This window comes from Balaenoptera borealis (genome assembly GCF_965194805.1).
Source record: "Balaenoptera borealis genome assembly, chromosome: 19".
Classification (NCBI taxonomy): domain Eukaryota; kingdom Metazoa; phylum Chordata; class Mammalia; order Artiodactyla; family Balaenopteridae; genus Balaenoptera; species Balaenoptera borealis.
In genome coordinates, this window is record NC_138878.1 from 10,452,094 (window position 1) to 10,471,774 (window position 19,681).

Genomic DNA, 19,681 nt, shown 5'->3' on the forward strand with positions numbered 1-19,681 from the left:
TGTCAAAACTCTGCTATAAATGTGCTGTTAAATCACATAACTCTTCTGTATTAAGAAGAATATTCCAAATTGGAGGAAAAGAGTAGGTAGAAATCCCCGCCAGCCTCTTTTTAGCTAATACATTCACATGGATCAAAACAAGACATTTCAGTCCCACCCGTCTCCTGGTCATCAGAATTTTGAATAGAGAGGCCTGTTAAATAAATGAGACAGGAGGCAAGTTTGACAGCCTTACTCCCCTCCATGCGTGGATCATTATTTTCCTCTGAAACAATAGCTGTTACTTTTATTCCCACCTTGCATTTCAGCTCACTGAAGCGCTTTAACAGTAAATTATTTTCCTTAAAGAGGACATGATATATAAGCTCATGAAATTAATTATGGAAGACCAGACAGCAGTACAGTGGAGAGGTCATCAGGAGACCTGAGTTGCAGATCTGGCATGTGTCTGCGCCCTTAAGAAAGTCAGGTGAAATCTGCGCCTCCATTTCCAAATTTGGAGAAAAAAAAAAAAAAAAAAAAAAAGGTAGACTATAGGAGGCAATATATTAAGTCTGAAATTCTATCATGTTAGCCACACAATCCTGACTATTAGAAATGTAAGATTATTAACCAGGCAGATCTGTTAGCCTAGCCTCTGCTGGACTCTGCTTTTATTATTCAGCGGAATGATTCACCTTTTCTTGTGGGGAATCAGTGGCGTGCATTAAGCAGCTCATCTCCGGCTGAGTAGCTGCTGAAAGAGCAGGACGATACACCTCCTTGAGACCTTTGTCTCTTTGCTTTTTGGGTCACCCTGAGAGGGACTTCCCTATCGCTTAGCATCCACTGGGTCATGAAGAACACACTGTGTTCTTGTAAGGTCTCTTAAGGTATTGTAAGCAATCCAAGGCCACAGTGCATGACAGCTGTTAAAGGGCAGCTCATAGAAATGTTTCCTTTTGAAATTCTAAAATTTCCATACTATGATAGTTTCTGTAAGTGATTTCATTTTTCTAATATGAAGTGCTACAAAGGAGGAAGTTACGCGGATGCCGTGCTTATCAGATAATCAAGATGTCCAGGGCAAAGCAGAGACAATGAAAGCATCACAGTGGATTCTGAGCAATGGAAATGAGAGCCCAGCATCCATGCTCCGAATCGCATGTGCTTTACTAATAAGAGGAACGTCTGCAAACTATTATACTGTTCTTTCGGACACGATCGTGTTATCTGATATTTCTACAAATACCTATTTAGAAATTACAACTATAAAAAAAGTAGACTTCACAATGCGTAATTCAGTATTTTGTGATTTAATCTATCGGTTTTTCCACTATTAGAAGACTGATAGGTTCTGATTTGCTAACTATACTGCTAGGTTCTGATTTGCTAACTATAGTATCTCCAGCACGTAGGCTTGGCACGTGCTGAAAAAGACATTAGTCACTGAAGGAATAAACATGTGAATGAATAAAAACAAAGCCTTGTCCAGACTAGAGCACAGCCTTCCAGGTTATCTGGTTGTGATTCTGTGGTGGCTCTGAGATTTTCATTGCGTTTTAACTATTTTAGAACTTTGTAAATAGGATACATCTGATGCAACTGCAAAATAATGATAAGGCTGAAACTGTGAAGGGTATGAGACATCCCACTTGCAAGCTAACAAGTTATCTTGCCTTCTATACAAATTGTATCTATTTATCTTTAACTCTCTCTCTCTCTCTACATACAGTGAGTGCCAGATGCACCTAAGCCTACTGGAGTTGTACCACGAGAGAGGGACCCCCAAATTACAAGACTTGGAGCTTAGAGAGGATGGCTGGCACATCTCCACCCCCCCAAAGAGTGAGAGAGGAACTCTGGAATGCAACAAATCTCTGAGGAGAGGGCTGTCAAGTTCTTAGGTTTTACAATGTAGGTAAATACCTCTGGGGGAGATAAGCTTCAAATCCCTCCAGGGAAATCCACTATCTCTAAGACATATTTACATTAAATTATCCTTTAACACAGACTTCCAGTTTTTTTGCTACTTGTTTTGCTTAGCAAGCAAGGCATTGTTTCCTTACAAGTAATTCTGTCTACAGACCAGCAAATTCAACCTGGTAGAGGTCGATGGGCTCCTCCACTAGGGAAGAAGCCAGTTTTGCCTCCCTTGGCCCAGTCACTTCAGCATTACTGATGTATGGATATGTCTGTTCTTTGAATCCTCTTCGAACTGACTGCAACATCTTACCAGTTTCCTCAGGAATAAGGTTAAACGTTAAACAAGATCTTCAAAACGTGTTTTTTAGCTTTTATTTTTCTATCTGTGTAAGAGTCGTGATGTTATTTTTTTGAAAATTATCCTTTACCAAGTGCAAAGAGAGTTGTCAAGGTAAGGAAACACAGGGAAATGAGTAAGAAGAGATAGCAGAAAATCTATGAAATTAATATATATACTAAAACATTGAAAGGCAGTTTGGGTCTACTGGTGTCTCTCCCTGAAAGTGATTTCTAACACATAGATTGTATGTAAAGCAACTGTGTGATTAAAACTTGATTTATCTTGGGCTGACTGCTATTTTCTAGTGTGATACCAGTGTAAAGAAAAAACATGCTGTTTAAGCAACACAGTTGCAGAGTATGTGTTCCTTCAGGATTAATAACTGCGGGTGATAGAGGTGATAAAGACTGTTAAGAGTGGGTAGGAAGTGCTGTGTTAAGGAAAGCTGGGAGATGAAAGAAAAGCTAGCATCCTGGAGCAAAACTTGATGTAAACAAGGCTGCATTTGAATGACGACAGCGAGTTATTAACTCTCATAGCTATTAAGAAGGTCTTTACTATTGAAATCCCTAAAGTAAAAATAGTTTTGTTATTATGTCTTTTTTTTTTTTAATAAATGAATTCATTTATTTTTGGCTGCGTTGGGTCTCGGGCTTTTCTCTAATTGCGGCGAGTGGGGGCTACTCTGTGTTGCGGCGCGCGGGCTTCTCGTTGCGGTGGCCTCTCTTGTTGTGGAGCATGGGCTCTAGGCACACGGGCTCAGTAGTTGTGGCTCACGGGCTCTAGAGCGCAGGCTCAGTAGTTGTGGCACACGGGCTTAGTTGCTCCGCGGCATGTGGGATCTTCCCGGACCAAACCTGTGTCCCCTGCACTGGCAGACGGCTTCTTAACCACTGCGCCACCAGGGAAGTCCCGCTATTATATGTCTTAACACTCTCCAGACTTCTCATGAAAGGGTCTCAGGGGCCCCTATCTCAGAATCACATGGGGAGCTTGGATTTAATAGAGTAGACCTTGGTCTCTAAACTTACTGAGTCAGTGAAATTAAATCCAGGAGTCTTGGTAGTGGGGCACTGGGAAAAGGTGACTTTAAACCATAGAATTATTATTTTCACAAAAGTTAAAAAGCCACGGCTATACCTCTCAACAATTTCTCTGCACTGAAACAACTGTCCTTACAGTATAATATTTGATGCTGAGACATTTCTTGAACATAAAACTATTTCCTTACAGAGAAAGCAATGGCTTTAGTGTACAAGAAGAACAAAAAAGCCCTATACATTTCAACAGTGACAACCACTGGGATTCATATTATCCTAATTATTTAAAAATTATATTTAGAATACTCTGTTTAGAATGAATTTTCAGTTTTTAACATAGTTTAGGAAATTATCCATTCAAAGGGGATTTTCTTTGTATCTTTTAGCTTGTAATGCTTAAAGATATTTAAATCCATGTGGAATCATCTGTTGGACAGTAATTCTAGACTAAGAACTTTTTTTTTTTAGTTACACTATTTGTAAGCTGCCAATTCAGCATTTTGTCTTGCCTTCATAATTGGTATACCTGATTGCTGTACCTTGAGGATATGTTATTGGCTACAAGCAATGAGATATTGGTAGAATGTAGCCTTTTCTAGTGGAAACATTTTCAGGCTGGGAGACGGGACCAAGGTTTGATGTCTTGATCTATCCCTAATGATATTCCTTAGTCTGCCTCTGTCAACCTCCTTGAGTCTTGGTTTCCGCATTTGCAAAACCACATCAGTAAGGAAAGTTTCAAGTTGTAAAGTGCATTTTTCACTGGGTTGTTACATTCTGGGACTGTCACTTTTGTTTGAATATATTTCAATATTCCGGAGCTTCTGAAGATACTTCCCTGTTTCCTAACTGGATTATCTGTGTCTCTGTCCTCCACTGCTTGCTCTTCAAATGGCTTTAAGTTTTGTGAATGTCCTCTTTTTCATCAATACTTTTTGATAATTTTGCTAAAGCACCTTTAACCTCTGTGTGTGTATATATACATAAATTTACTTCTTCGAATTGTAGAGTTGAGGTGTGAGACTCAGGTAACTAAAACAGGCATATTAGTAATATGACAAGGTAAATGTTGATTTAATAGAAATGAAATAATTCATTCAATAAAATGAAATTAATAATTTCCTTACCGTTTAGATGGTCATGAAAAATGTACATGGCCTATAAATTACTGAATTATTATGCATAATAAACATAATGTAGGCATGCATGTATGTGTATACAGTCAATCTTCATTATCTGCAGATTCTCATCATTTGTGAATTTGCCTACTCACTAAAATTTATATGAATCCCAAAATCAATTCTTGAGGTGCTCTTGTATGTCTAGACACAAAGCAAAAAAACTGAGTTGCCCAATATGAATTTCAGCTGCCCAGCTGAAGTTGAACAGAGCCACGCTCTGACTCCTTGCTTAGCTCTCATACTGTAAACACGTATCCTATTTGTGCCATGTTCTTTGTGCTTGGTGATTTCACTGTTTGAAGTGGCCTCCAAGCATAGAGCTGAAGAGCTGTCCAGGGTTCCCAAGCACACGAAGGCTGTGACGTGCCTTCTGAGAACACATGTGATACAAAAGCTTCCTTCAGGTAAGAGTTCTGGTGCTATTGGTTGTGAGTTCAATGCTAATGAATCAACAGTATGCATTAAATAAGGTGTCTTTAATCTGAAACACTAGTAAAACAAGGTTATATATTGATCAGTTGATGAGAATACTATGACCAGAGGCATGCAGGAACCTAATCTTACTGTAATTCCCTGGGAGCAATGGTTCAGTATTGACTAATTCAAGTGTCTGTGGTTACTTTACAGAACATTACTATCACAGATAATGAGAACAGTGTGTGTGTGTGTGTGTGTGTGTGTGTGTGTGTGTGATATTACTTAAAGCTTTAAAGATTACAGATACTTAGAAGTATCTGAATCGCAGAATCAAAGCTTCATAAAGCATGTGCATATGAATAGGTCAGGGTGCTTTTGTGGGAATGCAGGATTCACAGGCATGCAGTAAGAGACTGTTAAATCTCGCTCACAACGCAAACAGAAAAAATCAAAAAGTTATTTGACACTTAAATTCATATCTTTCATTTGCAAAACTTTCCTTTTCTCTTTGTGAAGTCTTCTCACATTTATTATGTTCAGTTCTCACATAATAGAGCGGGGTGTTCTCTAAAGTTTGAGAACCACAGGTCGAAAACAGCTACTCCCAAACCTGGGTGCACAAAAGCATCAAATGGGAAGATTTTTAAAAACACTGATTTTATCATCTCACCCCAACCCTCCTGCCTCAGGGAGCTACCTGGGAGTCTGTACTGTGCGGACTGGGGAATTTCATTGAGGAGATAAACATGTAAGAGTCATCAGCTGTCTTAGGTTGCTTTGGCATTTGGAACGGTGCTATGGTCTGAATGTTTGTGTCCCCCACTAAAATTCATATGTTGAATCACTAACCCCCAAAGGTAATGGTTTTAGTAGGTGGCACCTCTGGGAGGTCATGAGGTCAAGAGGGAGGAGCCCTCATGAATGGGATTAGTGCTCTTATAAAAGAGCTCCTTCTATCATGTGAGGACACAAGAAGGCTGAAATCTGGAAGACAGCCCTCACCTGACAATGCTGGCACCATGACCTAGGACTTCCCATCCTCTAAAACTGTGAGAAATATTTCTATTGTTTATAAGCTACCCAGTCTGTGGCCTTCTGCTACAACACCAAACAGACTAAGACAGGTAGCATCCTCAATGGTGGTGACAGCAAACAGAAGCCACCTGGTTGTGTTATATGAAAAACCTCTAAGACACATTCTACAGTAATTTTCCCGAATATTTGTGGCCAAGGTTTTACCACTACCCTGCAGTTTTCAGAATTACACATTAATACAAAGGAACTGTTGCTCCCACATTCAACTGCCTTCTCAGTATTCCATTTGAATGTGTAACAGACATCTCAAACTCAAAATGTGTAAAACTGAGCTCGTTATCTTTCCCTTCAAACCTTCTCTGACCACATCTCAAATAATGGCAACTTAATCACTCCAATTTGCCCAAGCCAAAAATGTGGTGTTATTTTTTTGGTTCCTTTTGTTTTCTCATTCCTCACACGTATTCAATGAGAAAATTTAATCTCCGTCCACCATCTACATTGTATCATCCAGTACAACCCACCATCTCCAGCTCTTGCCTGGATTCTTGCATTACTTGAACTTGGTCTCCAAACAGACTTCCAAACTCCTATTATACACATACATCTTATCTATATGTATGTACGTATTTGGTACACACACACACACACACACACACACACACACACATACATTTTCTAACTCCTTTCTACCCCTGCTCCTAGATAGGCATTTCCCAACACAGGAGCAATCATGATTTTATTAAAGGAAGTCAGATTGCATCTACCATTGCTTAAAACCCTCCAATGTCTTCTCAGCTCGTTCAGGGTAAAAACCAGAGACCTTACACATTGTAAGGACCCAGGACTCTTCCTCTCCTGCCCCCACCCACTTGATTCCCTCTTGCTCTCCTACTACTCCCAGATTACTCACCATACTCCAGTCACACTTTATCTGCTGCTGTTTTCTGAACACACCTGGTAAGATCACCTCTCTCAGGACTTAGCACCTCCTATTTCCTCTGCCCGGAAGGCTCTTTCCCTAGATATTCACTGCCAGATTTTAAGTAGTAAATCCTCCTCTGCCATGCCTTCTGCTTCAATTTCATATTTCCTTTTTTCTGCTTATTTTGCTCCATGAAATGCTGACTTCCTGACACAGTGCTATCCAATGTAAACTTTTTCCAATGATCGAATAGATGGCTATGGAGCAGTTAAAATGTGGCTAGTGAGACTGAGGAATTGGCTTTTAATTTAATCTTATTTTAATGAATTAATTTAAACTTGTAAAATTTGTTTCAAGTCATTTAGTTATATTAATTAATTTTAATTAAATGTGAATCTAAATAGGCATTTGTTGCTAGTGGCCACTACACCGGACTGCACGATTCATCTAGAATCTATTTGTGTTTGATGGTGAAGGGATCAAGAGTCTTTTTTACAATATTTACAGACAATTTTCCCCAGCACCACTTGTTGAAAAGACCATCTTTCCTTCACTGTTCATCAGTGCCACCTTTGCAATGAATCAACTATCCATACATGAGGGAGTCTGTTCATAGATTCTCTATTTTGCTTCATTGGTCTATTTGTTTATCCTTGGGTCAATTACATGCTGTTTTACTTAGCCTATCAATATAATGTCTATATTATATCTGGTAGAGTTGAGTCCTCCAGCTTTACTCTTTAAGACTGATTTGGTTCTTCTTGTCCCTTCAAATTTACTGATAAATTGTAGAATCTGCTTGCCAATTTTCACCAAAAAATTTACACCAACCAACAAACACACTGCTGAAATTTTAATTAAGGTTTGCACTGAATCAATACCTAGTTGGGAAGAACTGACGTTTATACCATCATATTGAGTTTTCTAATCAATGAAACTTTCATATTTCTCCACTTATTTAGGATTTATCTCAAGAGTATTTTACACTTATCTGTATAAAAGTTGTGCACAGCTTTCTTTAGATTTTATTACCATGTATTTGAGGTTTTTGATGCTACTGAAAATAGAATCTTCTAAAATTTCATTTTAACTGCTGGTATACAAAAATGAAATTAATTTTTACATTAACTTGATATCTAGTGATCATCCTAAATTTTAATAGTTAGTCTGTAGATTGTTGAGAATACTCTCAATACATAACCTGGCCATCTACAAATAATGAGAGTCATAGTTCTTCCTTTCCAGTACATATATCTTTCATTTCTTTCTCTTGCTTTATTGCAATGGCTAGGACCTCCAAAACAGTGGTGAACAGAATGATAATAGCAGGCATCTTTGTGTTAATGTTGGTAACAGGGGGAAAGTTTTCAATATTTCACAATAAACTGTGATATGTGCTATAGGTTTTTTTATGGGTCCTCTTTAACAAATTAAGGAAATTTTCTTTTATTGGTAATTTACTGAGTTTTCATTTTCTCTTTATCATGAATGGATGTTGAATTTAATAAACACATATTCCAAGACTATTAATTCCTCTTTAAGTTTATGTAAGTAAAGAATTCAAGAATAAAATTCATTTTTGCCCAAATTTAAAAAGTAAATATTTTCAAAGCTTTCACGTGTATCAATCTTTTTCTTTTATTATTATTTAAAATATTTTTACATGAAATTTCTAAAAATCTTATATTTGTATTTGTATGGAAATACGTTAATATAAATGTTTCAGACATTGCATGAAATTTCTAAAAATCTTATATGTTCTGGTATAATGTTATAAGTAATAATCCTAGTTATTACTTTAAAATGTATATCTCAGAAATAACTAATTTTCTTGTCAACTGCATTATTATGAACTTTCATCAAATCTTTAACCGTGGTCATTTTTAAGTCTTTTGTCATTTACAGACAGTTCTGGGTGTACTCTGATGATTTTGCAAATATGTTCCTATAAAAGGGTTTCATCTTCAAGAAATTCATGGAAAAGACTCTGACAAGTACAGGTTTCTGGTAACTGACTGTACTGCTGAACTGAATGAATAAGCATTTTCAGAACTCTAATGAAAAACTGATGAACTCATAAAAGTGCTAACAAAAGATCAAGATGAAAAAAAAAATTAATTACATGGGACTGAGTGAACTGATGAGGATGAGTATAATTTTTGTGACTTTCTGTCTGAATTTAAAAAAAAAAATCCCACAAGGATTCAGAGGCAAAGAATATACAAATCAATTTTCACTGCAAAGTAAAGGAGCTGTTACAGTGGAGGATTACTGGACTGAATGTCAATATTATGACATAGTATGAGTGTGTTTCATGTTTGGTAATTGCAATCATTGTTGCTTTTGTTGTGGTCATCCATGTACAATGCTTGGTGTCAGTCTATTTATCTCTTGTAAAAATAAAATACAGTGTGTGTGTGTGTGTGTGAAAAAAAAAATCTTTTTCTTTTATTATTATTATTTAAAATATTTTTCCACTTTATGTTGGCAAAAATTGTATATATTTAAGGTATGTAATGTGATGGTTTCATATGAATATACATTGTGAAATGCTCACCATAATCAAGCTAATTAGCATCCATTACCACACTTGTTACATTTTTCTTTTCTTTTCATCCCCCTACTCCCCTCCCCTTGGGCAACCACCTGTTTGTTCTCTGTATCTGTGAGTCTGTTTCTCTTTTGTTATGTTTGTTCATTTGTTTTGTTTTCTAGATTCTACTTATAAGTGAAATCACATGGTATGTATCAATCTTCTAAGAGGAATACAGTCTATCCTTTTTGTTTTGGGACTTAATAAGATACATTTATTATTAGATGTTCTACACAGATACCATATGCATAGAAAATAATGACATTTTAAATCACTACCATTAAACTATTTTTTAAAGATTTACTTTAAGTTCTTCTACTGAACAATATACATTTTAATCAAGTTGCAAATTATGTCAACCTCTTACTTGTTTCATTTTAATTTTGTGTGTTTAAAATTTAACTATTAAATGAAAATTGATTAACTCACCAGTCATATTGCAATATAGAAGAAATGGTTCCAGGGGACCACTTCCATCTGCATCTATATAGTAAAATCCTGAAGTATTTCCTCTATGCTTATAGGCTTCACATGACTGCTCATAGATAGCTGTAAAAAAAAAAAGGATCATCATAAGTAAAATAGTATAAAATTAATTTCTTTAATTTTAATTTGGACACAGAATACTCCAAGTCTTGAAATTTGTATGTACATTACTGACCAGGAGAAAAGGTAACACACATTTTAAAACAAAACTCATTTTTTTAAATTAATATGGTTGAAAGAAGGTTAGATAGAAAAAAGGAAGAATGAGATTATATTTTATGGCATTTCTTTTTATCATTAAACGAATATGAGAATGAAATTTTAGTTTATTTTTACATTAGGTAAAACAACAAAAGAGATGGTAGGTGTTTTAAATGTTAAGATCCTTATAAGTATAATGTGACTTCCATTTTGGACATGCATCCAAATGGATCTTTTGACAACCATTTTGGAATTTCTAATTCTAGTATCATCTTGTAATAACCTAACATGTGAAGCACAATAGTGTAATCTCCTTAAATAATCTGCTGTTATTCAAAAATTATGCAATAGAAAAATTTTAAATAATGCTTTAACTAGTCTCCTTTCTCACATAAAATTATCTATAGATAAAATCCTTTTTTCCATAAAACAAATATGATTTACAAAGCTTCTCGTGAATAATTTAAGAAGTAATTTACATAAGAAACTCTCTCTAATGCTCTGTAATCAGAATTTAAGATAATTAAAATTCAAAGCAGAAGAAATATAAAATATATGCCCTCAAGTGGTCTCAGTGTGTTTTGATCCATAATTGGATGTTTTTAATTACACAATTATATATTTGCCATGTACAAGGTTTGATATTAACAACTGTATATGATACACTCATCTCATTGAACACTTGGCCAAATGTAATGCTGATTTCCATCAAGCTTTTAATTTTGTGAAATGAGAAATAAACCATCCCCTGAATATCATTCCTTGATCTATTCTAAATTTTCAAAATTATGTTTATGAGTTTTTAGACCATATGAAATAATGTAACTAATTTTCTCAATGTTACAGAGATTTCAGATAATCGTACATATTTACTTCTCCACTCCTCCACAATTTCTTGGTTTTATTTTATTCCTATTGTATATTACACAGACAGAAGTATAAGATGGATTGGTTTCTAGTCACATTTGTATTTTGTGCAGTGAAGTGGGCATATGAAAATGGTTCATTTATATATTACTATACGTGCATACATGCGTTGATAAATTCTTTGAAAGAGGCTGGGATATAAACATAACTTTGCAGAGAGGGCTGGTATTAGAAAGGATGCACAATTGCATGAGGGTAATTGGGAGTACTTTTGCTTTATGTGTATTACTTGGCTTTATATAACATGACTGTTTAACATATTATTTTCTAGTAAAACCTTTTAAAAGACCCCCATCACTCACCCTCCCTCAACTCAAGCTAACGATACTGATGGCTTCATTATAATTGGGTTTGTCATCCTGGCCCCATTTCCCAGAATGGTCACTGGCAAAACCCTTCGGCTCCCTTTAGACTACCTGCTCAAGAACCTAATAAATTAACTCAATGATTGGATCAAATTGTGGGCCACAGATGAAAATACGTTATTTATTCACTGTCTGATTTTTTTTGGCTCAGAGATGTTTGCGTTTATATTTAGATTTAGTCATTGATAACAGTTGAAAATAAACAAATAGTCAACTAAAACACATTCTATTAGCTTTCTGTTTTGAGTTAGTTACTATAATTGGGATGATACCGGATATGAAGAATTAAAATATGCCGTCCCTTTGCTGCTGGTGACCTGGGACAAGTAACTTGGCCCTGGCTTGAGCGACAGCAGGCTTTCTTCCTGTTCTTATGAGGCACTCCAAACCACACAAGCTGATGCCCCAGGAAAGACTGGCTGCAGTGGTGAAGGCATGAGGGTGAGGCCAGAAGGTCCCGCCACCCCTGCTCACGCCCTCTCCAGCCCTGAGCCAGGACTTCTGAGGGTCCCTTGTGGAGCCTCCAGGGCTGGGAGCCCAGGATTCCAATCTCAACTCCAGCAGGAGTTCAAAGCAGTGCACAGTGAAGAGACGAGAGTGGTGAGGCTGAGGACTGCACCTAGCGCCCTTGCCTGAAGTCATGGCTATGGGCCAATAGCACTAAGAGTTAAGTTGCTCAGCAATAACAGCAACAATATGAAAAAATGGGAAGGAAAAAAATGGGCATTTGGGTCTCCCCATCCCACGTCCTGAACAAGTAGACAAGAAAACGACATGAGTCTTACGACACATGCAAAACTTTTCACCAGGAAAAAAATGAATGGCTTCTAACACAGGAAAAGAGTATTTGGTTGTGGTCCCAGCCTCTGGAGCATAATTGCAAGCGTTCACATTCTCACTGTGCCTCAACTATTTCAGGAGCTTCTGGGCATGGTGATTAATCTCTCTCTATAACCTAGTAAACTAGGGATAATAACAATGACTATACCCACCTACTAAGGAGGTCATCAGAATTAAATAAGTTGGGACATGTAAAATACTAGAGCAGTACCTGCCATTTAGAAAATACTCAATAAAATTAACTATTATGATTAATTCCATTTCTACCATCCTTATTCTCATCATCCTTATTAATGGAGTTGCAAGAGAACTGAAGGATCACCTATTCTGCACTGTATTTTATGCTTATCCTTAGCTACCTTTGTTTTCTACACATGTTTTCCCCTTGCCAGCTCTCCTACTCTTTTCTGTCTTGCTTTATTTTATGTGCTTCTGTAAGCTACCTTGACTACTTTATGAAAAGAAGTGTGGACTAAAAATAAACTGGAAATCAACTGAATGCTAATAAGATCCAGGGTTGCACACACATGGACATATATACACACAAGAACAACAAAAGAGGGAAATAAATAAGGGAATCAGGACAGAGGCAAGAACCACAGGTGTGTGTGGCTTACAGTTGTGGCAAGTTGCTCCCCTGTATCCAGTGTTTGTACAGTTGCAGTGAAAGGTGTCCCAGGACTGGGAACATTGACCACCGTGTTCGCAATAGTTGGGCAAACACCTAAAAGAAGGTGCAGATACAATTACTACTATTCATTTTGAGAAATCACAAGATACTGACAATTTATACATGATCATGTGAAAGAAGAATGTCAACAGTAACCTAAAGAGTAAATACAGCATGACTAATGGTCATTCCATTTGTCGTTATGGTACCTTAATCACAAAACTAAACCTTAGATCAATAAATTCATCAGGTTTCAACCAATTCTCAGGTAGCTGTGACTGCTTAATTTTCAACATGTCCTACTATATCATAGCCCTTTCTTTTCCCTAGTGACATAACACTAATTCAATATGTTGCCAGAAACATCAATAGTTCACATAAAATAACAACATTTAATCATACTGATTTACTATAGTGAATATTTAAAGGAAGCGGGAATAAAGAAGAGAGAAGGAAAGAAGGAAGTGGGAGGGAGGGACATCTCTATTCACTTGGTGTATACATCCGGAAATGCTGAAGATGTACAGTATAGATGCACAAACTCCAAGCAGTGGGTCAGGGTGCATTAGGATGCTGAATCAAAATCACAGGGGCTCCCAGGATATTTTAAATTTTTAAGAGAAATACAGGCATACTCAACATCTGTCAAGCACTGTGCAACTTATTAGCTTGAGGTAGTTAAATTTCAACATTAGATAGTAATACATTCCACTTAATCATGTCCTATCTTTGAGAAGCTGGAGTCTTAGTAGTTGTTAAAAAGTAACACCATATGAAATCAAGTTGAACAAAAGTAAGGGTAGCAGTGTCTGATCTGATCCCAAGCTTTGAAAGGTTGTACACTACATTAAAAATAAACTTAAAATATTTTTCAAATTTTATATATATAATTAAGATGTATATATAAAAGTAATATATGTATAAATTACTTTTTCAAAGGTTTCTAAATTGTTAGGACAGGGCTTCCCTGGTGGCACAGTGGTTGAGAATCCGCCTGCCAAGGCAGGGGACACGGGTTCGAGCCCTGGTCCGGGAAGATCCTACATGCTGCAGAGCAACTAAGCCCGGGCGCCACAACTACTGAGCCTGCGCTCTACAGCCAGCGAGCCACAACTACTGAAGCCTGCACACAGACAGCCTGTGCTCTGGAACAAGAGAAGCCATCACAATGAGAAGCCCGTGCACCGCAACTAGAGAAAGCCCACGCAGAGCAACGAAGATCCAAAAATAAATAAATTAACTAATTAATTAAAATAAATAAATAAATAAATTGTTAGGACATAAACACTTGTAAAGTTGCCTGGAACTAAGCCACTGTTTAAATGAAAACGTTAGTTATATATTTTGGCTTAGGACACTGTGAAAAAATTACTGAAATATATTAAGGCACCCTGGACAAAAAAGTTGAAGAGCTTCTGGTATCAATTCAAACAGCCCTGATCAAATAACTGATGCTTTTTAGAATTTAAATTGAAAGTTATATTGAGACCAATGCTCTCATTCACCCCAGAATAAAAAAATAAATAAATTACAAAACCTGTCAAGAATATATTCTTGATGAAGTTTCTGCCACCTCCTTTTTAAAAACTAAGACTGGGAACTTCATGTTTTGCTTTTAGGATTTTCCCAATTTTAACTGAAAATAATGTTACTGCTTTTCCTGATTATAAAAAATAGATATTCACTGTACAGAAATCAAACAATATAGGAAACAATAGAGAAGAAATATTATTTATGATTTTAATATATAAAAATTACCACTATAAACATATATGTGTGTGTGCATAATGTATTATGTTCATAAATGTAATCAAAGTACACGCTACTTTACAACCTTTTTAAGGATTCAAAAATAAATAATGGGCATCTTTCCATGCCAATTAAATTTATATGTATTTTAGCATTTTTATAGATTCACAGGAATCTATTCAAGGAATATTTAAAGAGGTATTTAATTTTTTAAGCATTTCAAATCAATAACAATCTAGAAGAAAGAGGGAATTTTTAAAATAAAATTAAAACAAAAACAATTCTAATCGGTAATCAGAAAAGGACAGAGAAGGCTATTCTTTAACAGACCTTGAACAATGTTTTAAAAGGGGGCAGATATAAGTGACTACACCTAAAATCCTAAAGAATGAATTTATTGTGATACATGTACTATTTCTATTTGATCTGCTGCGAAAGATACTGTGTCCATTTTCCTAGATTCCTGTTAGACTTGACTTTTCATATTTTTTAATTACAGTGTGAAAGACTGGATTGTGGATTTTATTTAAATTCATCATATAGTAGTTCTGTTTGACTACTAGTAACCTACGGCAAATTACATTGTATAGTGAAGTACTGATTGTCACTAAAGGTTTTAAACAATTATCTTTTATACTTTTCTCCCTGAGAGTCATTTTGATACAAAGTAGAACATAAACAAATGAATATATCAACATGCTCCAAACTGAAGTGACGTGTATGATTTTATTTATTTATTTGTTTGTTTGTTTGTTTATTTATTTATTTAATTATGGCTGTGTTGAGTCTTTGTTGCTGTGCCCGGGCTTTCTCTAGTTGCGGTGAGCAGGGGCTACTCTTTGTTGCAGTGCGCGGGCTTCTCTTGTTACGGAGCACGGGCTCTTGGCACACAGGCTTCCGTAGTTGTGGCACGTGGGCTCAGTAGTTGTGGTGCACGGGCTTAGTTACTCCATGGCATGTGGGATCTTCCTGGACCAGGGCTCGAACCCTTGTCCCCTGCATTGGCAGGCGGATTCTTAACCACTGCGCCACCAGGGAAGCCCTGACATGTACGATTTTGGTTTATCCTGATTTCTAGCCGATTCCAATTTAAATTCCAAAAGACTTTCACACAATGTACAACTTGGCTAGAATTAAAGATACTAAAGTAAAAATCTATACAACATGATCATATTTAGGAAACATAACCAAAATTAGATATGTATGGGTCCTGGGAAAATGGTGACCACCTGAATTCAAATCTCATATCCTTCCTCAAAATATGAAATCAACAAGAACCGGCCCTTTACCCCACAAATAACTTCCTCCCCGTGAAATAAACAAGCCACCCCTTCAGTATCACGGGAGACAGAACAACACCATGACCTTCAATCAACCGTCAGCAGAGGAATAAACACAATATGTGAACATAAGGAAGAAGGAACAAGGGGAGGTTTAAAGGGCTCCTCAGAGGAGAGGAGAGGGAGGTGGGGAACTGGAGGGAAGATGGTGCCATGGGGGCCCAAGCCCAAGGACTGGGTGGTGGGAGTGGACTGGGAGAACGCAATGATGGCGGTCCAAAGGCTGCAGGTTGGGGAAGCCAGGAGGCAGGAGCTGGGCCTCCCGAGGTCGCCATGGTGAATGGTGTCACACGGTGGCCTCTTAAGTCTTGTGAGGAGTCTCTGTAGCCTGGTGTCATGGAGACCAGGGACACACCACACCCTCTGCCTTACTGCACTCGTGAAGGGTAGGTGATGTCAGAGCTGAGATGGACCTTCCCCAATCAGTTAATATTCTTTTTATTTATTTATTTATTTTTGGCTGCCTTGGGTCTTCACTGATGCACACGGGCTTTCTCTAGTTGCGTGAGCGGGGGCTACTCTTCGTTGACGTGCGCGGGCTTCTCATTGCAGTGGCCTCTCCTGTTGTGGAGCACGGGCTCTAGGTGTGCAGGCCTCAGTAGTTGTGGCACGCAGGCTCAGCAGTTGTGGCACACGAGCTCTACAGCACAGGCTCAATAGTTGTGATGCACGGGTTTAGCTGCTCCACGGCATGTGGGATCTTCCTGGACCAGGGCTCGAACCCATGTCCCCTGCATTGGCAGGCAGATTCTTAACCACTGTGCCACCAGGGAAGCCCCAGTTGATATTCTTAAAAAGTTGATAACAAAAGATTTCCTTAATACTATTGCTTAATAAGTGGTTTAGGTCCAAGCAACTTAATAAATATTTATGTCCTTAACAATTGTCACCCTTACCCCACTCCCACTTGGGTTTCTGCCCCAAGACATGAGGACATGGAGGACAGCTCCCTTTGCAGTTCTGTCCTCACCTCCATCGAGGGACTGATGGCCATCAGCCTCAGTCAGCCCCCACCCAGATTTCCTTGCAGGTCCACAGAGGACAAGGGGAGGGCTTCTAGATGAGTGTGTGTGTGTGTGTGTGTGTGTGAGACTGTGAGTAAGAAAGGTGTGAGTGTGTAAAGAGTATAGGAATGATCTTATGAGTGTGCAGGTGCGTGTGTAAAGATGCTATGGGTCTGTGAGAGTGTGTGTGTGACTGTGCTTGTGTATGGATGAATGAGTGGGGAGGTGTGTGTGTGTATGTGTGTGTCTGTGTGTAGACTGTGTGTGACAAGTGACTTTGAGATATGTGAGTGTATGAATGTATAGATGTGTGTGGGAGACTTGTACAATGACATTAGTTTACACATAAAGAATGTGTGTAAATGACTGTGTGGGTGTGAGTGTGAGCACGTGTGTAAATTTATGAACACCTTTATGTGTAGGTTTGATCCAACTTAAAGTTAGTTACAGTAAAAAGAGAACTACATTGTTTAAGGTTCTGTCAGATGTTTTTTTTTGGCTGTGCCTCATGGCTTCCAGGATCTTAGTTCCCCGAACAAGGATTGAACCCGGCCCTTCAGCAGTGAAAGCGCGGAGTCCTAACCACTGGACCGCCAGGGAATTCCCTCTGTCAGATTTTTAAATATATTTTTAATGTTCCTGTTTGTTTTAATTGCAATTTATTAAGCCATAAAATTCTGTGTTTAATGTACATAGATAAAGCATGAACCGCAATACATGTTGACGTGCACCCAGGGAAGCGGTACAACACGGCAGGTAGCACGCAGGGGGACTTCCTGGCACCAGGGGGCTTAGATCCGATGCTGGGCTCTGCCTTTAGCCGTGTCCTCTCAGCCAACTTACGTAACCGCTCTGTGCATCTATTTCCATGTTTACAAGAAACAAACACTCTAAGAACAGGTTCTAAGGGTTTTTGTGAAGATTAATTTAAATACATATTAATTTATTTATTTAAAATAAATCTTAAAACAGAGTCATTGCACAAGTCTCTCACACAATGCATAAGCTCACTCACATATCCAAAATCGCCCTACATACTCATACAAGTCCTGACACACACAATCACACAAGTCCTCAAGCATTAACCCATGCATGTGTACACTCACACATGCACACACTCATACACAGCCACACCATCCCTACACACACACTTGTAAGGTCATTCAGACACATTCCCAGGCCCCTCACTCACTCACATCACCCTACACAAGTCACTCACACACACACACAAACCTAAATTCTAATTCATGTTAAGTTAGAATACAACCTAGTAAACAGATTTTTTTTTAAGTCTCTATTTAATAATGCTTTGGAAGCTATGTCAAAAGGTATAGCATATAAGACCAAGATAGATGGATACATATTTTCTTCTGACTATAAGAGAATGGAATGAATTTAGAGATACTTTTGGAAGTTTAAAAGGTATACAAATATAAAAGGTATGTTGGTTTTTCCTATTATTTTTAAGATTTCTAGGGTTACCATTAGCTTAAAATTTTCTTTAAAAAATGTATAGTCAAGATCTATCCATAATTTGCTACTTCTGAAAAGCGTTTTTAAGGTGTGGTACCGAAACCATAATTCTCCTACTGTGCTGTATCATGTTCTGTTTTACAAGCGTGCACCTCCAGAAAGCAGGCAAGACGGATTCCTTGTGTAAAATGGCAGCTTCAGAGAAACCCATGTTGGAGAGGTGTGGGTCTACTTGTACCAAAAGAATGTTCTGCAATCTGAGATGGTCAAAATGACCATCACTCGTAGTGTGGATGACCGAACCTCCCCACCCATTGAGGGTGAGGGCTCCCTGCTTCTGTGAGTGAGACCCACCTCAAGAGAGCTGGCCCAGGGAGCCTTGCTACAGGGCTTCCCCAAAATCAGGATTAATGTTCCTGAGCTGGCGTGGCTGTAATTACGGAGACGGTCACTGTCATTTATTCCCCAAATCAAGCCAATTGAGGTTTACCGTCTCAATTCTCCCTTTACATATCATCTTTCATTATAGAAAGTATTATTTTATCTACAAATTGAGTTAAATAAACACATATTCATAGAGAGGAAATGATGTCCTTCTAATCCATTGCTAAATAAGGTTATAATTATTTTTTTCTACACAGAGAATAATATCTACTAGTGTTCAAAACAGGATCAACAGACATTGATAAACGGTCTTCAGATATAATAGATGTGTGTTTATGTTGCTAAAATGTTTCATACAAATAAAAAGTTATTTTGAAAACTCAGAATTTGGGACTTCCCTGGTGGCGCAGTGGTTAAGAATCTGCCTGCCAATGCAGGGGACATGGGTTCGAGCCCCAGTCTGGGAAGATCCCACAGGCCACGGAGCAACTAAGCCCGTGCGCCACAGCTACTGAGCCTGTGCTCTAGAGCCTGCAAGCCACAACTACTGAGCCCACATGCCGCAACTACTGAAGCCTGTGCACCTAGAGCCCGTGCTCCGCAACAAAAGAAGCTACTGCAATGAGAAGCCCACACACCGCAAGGAAGAGTAGCCCCCGCTCACCACAACTAGAGAAAGCCCATGCGCAGCAACGAAGACCCCACGCAGCCAAAAATGAAAAAAAAAAAAAAAAGTTAAAAAAACTCAGAATTTATCTGTTTGCTCAAAATATATATTGAACACTACTACACGGCTGGGGTTAAGA

General features: G+C 37.9%; 1 protein-coding gene across 1 annotated transcript in view; it reads right to left on the reverse strand.

The window, feature by feature from the left end:
* Positions 1-19,681, reverse strand: part of CNTNAP4 (contactin associated protein family member 4) — a 266,473-nt gene that overhangs the window by 57,380 nt on the left and 189,412 nt on the right. The window contains exons 11-12 of the mRNA XM_082366313.1: positions 12,873-12,979; positions 9,866-9,985 (exon numbers count right to left, since the gene is read on the reverse strand). Coding sequence (XP_082222439.1) covers positions 9,866-9,985; positions 12,873-12,979 — 227 coding nt within the window. The remainder of the gene's footprint in view (positions 1-9,865; positions 9,986-12,872; positions 12,980-19,681) is intronic.